Source organism: Anneissia japonica, unplaced genomic scaffold, assembly GCF_011630105.1.
Source record: "Anneissia japonica isolate Jap-2015-1 unplaced genomic scaffold, ASM1163010v1 scaffold288265_len830512_cov201, whole genome shotgun sequence".
Classification (NCBI taxonomy): Eukaryota; Metazoa; Echinodermata; class Crinoidea; order Comatulida; family Comatulidae; genus Anneissia; species Anneissia japonica.
Window position 1 is genome coordinate 519335 of NW_022752171.1, and position 7079 is coordinate 526413.

At 37.9% G+C, this 7079-nt stretch overlaps 1 protein-coding gene across 1 annotated transcript in view; it reads right to left on the reverse strand.

Moving 5' to 3' along the window:
• The window catches only part of LOC117122123 (complement factor B-like), a 15276-nt gene extending 9599 nt beyond the window's left edge, over window positions 1–5677 (reverse strand). The window contains exons 1-6 of the mRNA XM_033267599.1: window positions 5323–5677; window positions 2998–3180; window positions 2650–2823; window positions 1810–2042; window positions 608–749; window positions 100–237 (exon numbers count right to left, since the gene is read on the reverse strand). Of these exons, the coding sequence (XP_033123490.1) occupies window positions 100–237; window positions 608–749; window positions 1810–2042; window positions 2650–2823; window positions 2998–3088 (778 nt within the window). The 5' untranslated portion in view covers window positions 3089–3180; window positions 5323–5677. The remainder of the gene's footprint in view (window positions 1–99; window positions 238–607; window positions 750–1809; window positions 2043–2649; window positions 2824–2997; window positions 3181–5322) is intronic.
• Between the last annotated feature and the right edge of the window lie 1402 nt (window positions 5678–7079).

Below are 7079 nucleotides of genomic sequence, written 5' to 3' on the forward strand. Positions count from 1 at the left end.
CCTTTGCCCCCCCCCCCCGACCCAAGACCCCTGTTACGCGCCTGCTTATAAGTTGGGCCCCCCCACTTTGAAAAACGTTCCGCCGGCCCTGTTACTTACCGTCAGTCATGAGTATCAACACTCGCTTTGGAGGCTGTACTCCAGGTATATTGTCGACTCTTTCCCATTTGGCATCCGCTAAGGCAATCATGTTAAAGATTTCCTCCAATGCAGCTGCCGTTGATGTCCCACCAACCTCTAATAATAATGATAATAATAATAACGATTACAGCGTTACATTATTCTTATTAATAATAATTATTATTATTATTGTATTATAATAATCAATTTATCATGTTCGTCATCATAATATCCACCATATTCATTGTCATCATCAGCAGCGCATTATCAGCATCATCGTCATCACTATATTATTATCATCAACATGACCATTATCATCATCATATAGTCATCATCATCATTTTATAATCATTATTATCATACATAATCATCATTATTAAAATCCTTTCCCTTTGTCATTTCACTATAAACACCTTCCCTTTCAGTCACTGCTTTTCATCTTTTAATTTATTTATAATCAAAAATAAAACACCAATCATTTAATTACCTGTCGGATATTTGAATGCGTCTAATTCATCGAAGACCCCTTCTTTTGTATCATGAATTGTCACATCAAATTTGTCACATAGGACGTCAGTATATGACAGTGCACCGTACCGTGGTCCTTTTGGTCTTCCTGAAACACCTGTCTATACGGATATTTATTATTCGTTTAGTTCAATTTTACATTCTTATCTTTTTGTTTCTTTAAGTTCTATCGTTTTAGATAGAGGGATGTATTTCATCATAAACATAAAACAACACAATAATCTTCCGTGTTACTTATGCTCCATCGTAAAACCCGGCACCGCATGGTGAAATTACATGTAGGCCTACCCTCATTTTCGTTCAAACTTATTCTAGCGGGGATTTCAGTAGGGAGATTGCGCAACCTTACGAAAAGGATAACGAATACTTCATTATCCTTATCATTCGTGTCTAAAACATTCTTGACAATATGTTGTACGAGAGCTGAATATGATCCTTGATTCATGCAAAAGGCATGAATCGCCTATCGTTGTAACAGATATTGTAGGGGAAGGGTTGTCTAACAATTTGATGACGTACCGTATTCGTTAGAATTTTCGTAAGCTTGCGAAAACTATCGGTCGAAAATATTTAGTTTTCGGTAATTTAAAGAAATTTTTCTACTACATGAGTAATTAAATTGATTACCAGTTAATAAAAAAGATCTATCCAAAGAATATAATATCCATATTTTCTTATGAATATGATAATGCACCAATGTTATATATTGAATTTTATTGTTGAAATTCATTAGCATCATAAGCCACCAATTTAGCCATAAACAGGGACACCAGATACAATTTACGGGGTTATTTTCAGAGACCTGCTATGTGACTCGTCATCCTGCCTGTGGCCATGTCACTATTATAAGTCATGATCAAATTGCTGATGACTTTCGTTGGGAAAACAGCCGCGAAAGCTACAACTAATTAAAACTGACATTGAAAGGAAAAAATAGACTAATCACAGGCTTAAAATATTAATAAAAATAGGCCTATGATGAGAATGCTAATGATAGTGATATTGATAATGAGAGGATGATGATGATGATGATGATGATGATGATGATGATGACGTCAATTAGAACACAGAACACTCATCTAAAAGCAAATGGGGTTTTTTTTTTCTTGGAATTGAAAGTACGGTATCTGATATTAAATAAATGGTTTTCTGTGTACATACTTTTTCAACTAGAGTTTTTGCAAATTTAACGGCGCGAAGGAAGTTGCTTCGTCCTACGCTTGCGGACCCGTCGATTGCCATATACATTTCCAATCGTCCGCCATAATTTAAATCGATAGTGCGCCCTCTAGAGTCACCATTGCTTTCTGGGGCTTCAGTATCTTCCACAAATTTGTCGAGTACTTTTCCAAAAGTGTTTGCAACTCTTGCGGGGTCGTCATAATCCCCCTGGCCTGTGTTATAAACAACATATCGTAAATTATATGGTAAAGTGGAATATTCAAATGAATTGCCTTATGCGCTCTTTAGTTTAACACATACAAATGGTCTCTGTGGCGGATCCAGGAATTCAAAATAGAGGGGGGCCCTGGAGGTACTTCCACAGATGGAAGATCTAACCACCTCAGCCCCACTATGGTTGGAGTTGAGGTAAGAAAATTTGTGATTATGGCACCTCTAGATGGCTGGAAATTGCACTCTCAGACTTAAAGTTTAAATATAATTGTCTTTATATCTCCATTTTTAAAGTCAGGCTCCGGGGGGGGGGGGGAATTTGATATGTTGTAGATCAGATTTTTCTAAGACAGAAAAAAGTTGTTTGACGAAGAACTGGGGAACGGATAATGAGATACAGATTTTTGAATATTTAAAAACTGGGGGGGGGGGGGAGAATGGTGGGAAAAGGGTAATTACGCCCCTTTTTCCCCCTCCGGAGTCTGACTTTAAATGTGAACAAGTGGGGGGGGGGGCGGCTGGGCCCCTTGAATCCACCACAGGTCTTGCGTGTGATCAGTAAAAAAAACACATTGTTTTTGAATATTATAATCCACATAGGCCTACCTCTACAGGTAGGTTGTGTCCCACTCCACTTCCCTGTCGTCAAACAAGTTCGATTTCTCGAGCCAATAAGTGAGAATCCGCTATCACAATAATAAAGCACAGTGTCTCCACGATTATAGCTCTGGCCTTGTTTTCGCCCATTCATAGGAATACCTGGATTTTTACAATCCCCATCTGAAACGTAACAAGAAAAAATGCATTTATAGACTTCGGTTAGGCAGCGCCTGTGGAATTTTTCTGTGCGTGTTCTGTACTCTTGGGCTTATCATAAACAATCTTTTTGATATCCTCATCGCATCTATATACAATTTATAACGTGGGTCTAATAGTCATCGGAAACAAATTTACCGCCACGTTCACAGATTGTATTGTAACCACTCCATTTGCCGTTCTCCTGACACTTGCGTGACTCTGAGCCAATCAGGGTGTACCCACTCATACACCGAAATCTGACCTCCGCTCCGATGAAGTACGGCGGTTTGCCAATGCGATTCGAATTCTCCGGGTATCCAATATCGTGACATTTTACCTCTAAGAACCAAAACAAAATTAAAAAGGATTATTATTATATTGTCATAAATTGAATAATCGAATAGTTTCATCTGGTTTGTCTATTATGACTGTAGAACTCGATAATAAACCAAGCACAAAAGATGTAAACTTACTGTGATTAGCTCACATAGTCTGACAAAGTCATACATCAACGAAACCTCGATGATGTCAAGTATTAACAATTCAATGTTAGGGAGCTTCGATTGCACGACGGCGGTAGGACTGTTGAACGTACTTATGTCACATAAAGTCATCTGCGTATACGAGCAATTTCGCCGAATTTAGGGGGTGGGGGTTCATACTTTTTTTTCATAAAACCCTAAAAAGAAAGGGGGTGGGGTCATCCTCTGGGAAAATTTTGATTCTCAGATGGCGGGAAATGAGCTTTCCAGACTTCTGAGGTGTCTTTTAATGACTTTTAAGTTCTTCAAAATTCAAGGTTTTCCTCTCTTGAAAACGGTCAGGTAAACTTTTTCATTCTTATTATAGTAAATAGGTCTGTTATATGTGTGTATACACATATACATGGAAAAAAAAATAGTAAGTTGCATACGTACGTATTCTTTTTTTCCATGAATCGATAAATTAATAAAGGGGCTCCGGGGGTTTTCCCCATGGGAAATAATTCAAAATTCATGGTTTTCCCTTCTTGAAAACGATTCCATGGATCTTTGAACCCCAAAGAGAAAGGGGATCCGCGGGTCCTCCCCGGGAAAAATTTGATCGCTAGATGGCAGGAAATGAGCTTTCCCGACTTCTGAGGTGTCTTTTAATGACTTTTAAGTTCTTCAAATTTTAAGGTTTTCCCCCTTTTATCTTGAAAACGGTCAGGTAAACTATCTCATTCTTATTACAGTAAATACTAGTAGCCCTATTATGTGTTTATATACAGTACATGACCAAGATTGAGTCGCTACACACATATTCTTTTTTCAATGAATCGATGAACCCCATAAAACGGGGGTCGGAGGCCCTCCCCGGGAAAATTTTGATTATTTGATGGCAAGAAATGAGCTTCCCGACTTTTTTATATTCAAGGTTTTCCCCTTAGGTAAATTTTTCTCATTCTTATTACAATAAATAGGCCTATGTGTGTACCGGTATACAGAGATTTTTTAATTTTTTAATTTTAATTTTTTTTAATTTTATTTTTTTTCCCAAGGTGGACACACTGACCCCACCCCCCCCCCCTTCCCAGATCCGCCCCAAGGAAGAGCTGCTATTGTCCATAACGATACCATAATATTAAAGAGGTAAGGTGCAATTTACAGTTCAGTCAAACAAATTTAAGGTGTAATAATCGTTAATAATTTAAGTGCAAGCTAATTAACACGTGGGCGTATGGTTACGCATGCGTAGTATGCGTAAGTCGTAAGCAGATAGCTTTTGTTCGCTGCACACGCTATGAATTTGCCAAAAAAATCAAACACGATAGATATTTGGCGTAAGCGCCACGCCGAATGACAAAAAAACCTTCGAAATTGCACCGCACACGAGAGCTATGTGCGTACGCCAAATGCCACGAATGACACTTGGCGTAAGCAGATAGCTCTCGTGTGCGGCAGGCTTAATTTATGCATGAGTGAATCCGTTCTTGCGTCACATCGTCGCACAAATCAAGAGCTCCCTATTAATTATACCTCCCTTTCTGTATTTTAACACACTTTAACACCAAGTCTGTAATCTTAAACTCTTATTTTAATCTTACCAAGTGTTATCATCTATCCAACAGTTTTAGTTATTTTATGTAATGGACATGTTTAATTGTCGAATATTATTGAATAAATTCATTGGATCCAAGCGATAAGTGTGTACTAAAGGTTATTCTAGATGATCCAAAGTCAAGTGTAAAATTAAGATGTTACTCACTATTAAATTGTCTTTTTACTAATTGTAATATCGGTTTTAAAATGTGATGTGAATTTTAAGTGTCTTTTCGATAGTACTGTGTTTTATGTGAATTCTAGGTGTTTCATATTGTCCAAGAGAAAACAAATTTCCAGTGTAATGTTGGACAATAAAGGTTATCTTACCTTATCTTATCTATTGTGTTGGTTTATAATCGATCAAACAGCTCTATAGTGTTATGATAATGATATAAACTTTTACTACGTTTCTTACTTTCACAAGTTGGTGGCGGGTTGCTCCATTCGCCAATTAGCGAGTCACGTGATAGACATGACTGCCACGATGAGCCCTTGATTCTGTAACCTGGGAAACATGAATATTCAACAATGCTTCCAGTTGAATATTTTTTACCGAGTGTAACTGTCGAGTTACCATTGGCGATGGTTCCATTAGGAGCATCACACTTTGCCACTGTAAGGAATAAACGCACATTTTTAAAATCACCAAAAATTCAACATTTTACGGCTGAAGAAGTTTGCTGAATCCAAGTGGCAATAGGGGCGCTAGAGTTTCTCTGACGAGAAGTCCAAGACCTCTGAATGGGTGATGTGTCCACATCCAAGTTGACGCGACCATTGTGGCTGAGTTGAGCACTTCAGGAATAATAGACTAGAAAAAAAATCTGAAGAAAATGAGTTAGGGGGAGTGGAATGTTAGAAGCAATCCACATAGCCAGATATCCTAATTATTCCTTCCGGTCACCCTAAGCCCTGTTGACACTTGATTTTACTCCTTGTATACAAATGGCGGCCATTTTGAAAAATGGCCGCCAAATTTATCTAAAATGTGCATAAAATTGAAATTAAATAAGCTACAGATATGATTTTGGTGTCTAAACTCATAATTTCTAGACAGGCAACAAACTAGACATATAAAAACTACTGTCACTCAAGCCAGAATGGAACATAATTAAAAATAGGTGTTTATTTGTTTAAAAATAATCGCAAAATATACTTACTTAAAATGTACATAAAATAAGAAGGAGTATTTAAGCTAGTTTTCTATGTAATCCAGATAGATTTTTGAGCAAAAATAGATTTTATTGACTAATTTTATCATTTTTACTGCGCTGAATTAAAAAAAGTTAGGTGCCATTTTTTTTACCAAAGTCATCGGCCGCCATTTTGAATTTCAAGATGGCTGACGCAACACATAAAACATGGTCATGATTGGTGTCAATGGAAAGCAGTGGCGGATCCAGGGTGGGGGCGGGGGTGGTTCAAGGGGTTCGGACGAACCCCCCTCTGTGAAGAAACGTAACAAAATACTATTGGGTCCTTGCTTACAACACGCATTACCAACCGTTTCTCGCGCATCGTGCGGGACGGTCCCGCTTCAAAGTGATTTTGGATGTAACACGTATTTGGAAGCGGTTTGGCGCAGCGTGAAAGGTTTGGTTTCCCAACCTCGAGGTCGGTGTTTCAATCACTCGCTGTGCATTTCGCTTGTGTCCTTGAGCAAGGCACTTTATCTGCATTGCTTCTCTCCACCCAGGAGTATAAATGGGTACCTGGTGGGGTTGCTTGCTCCTGCGCTGAATACAGCAGCAACACTTAGCATGTGAATCCAATGACCAGGGACAGAACCGCTTCGTATCTGCAAAGAAAGGCGCTATATAAATAAATATGATTAGATTAGATTAGATTTGGCAGAAACACAAGCGTGATCTTAAATTTGTCACGCATTTAGTCCACGCATGACGACGAATAATCACGAATTCATTGAAAATATATTTAAAATTAGAAGAAATTGGTTTTATAAAAATTATAAAACAATCATGCAGTAACTTAGAGAGCTTCGTTATCGCGTTTGAGATTCAATTCACCAAAAGCTTTGGCGGCGCGTGTGGTCTTGCGCGTTCATTGTCACAATGTTGATTATCCATGAAGCTATCCAAAAATAAAAACAAATTAAATTAAATAATTTTGATTAATTTCTCATTATAAATAAAGACAACGAAATTCCTAATA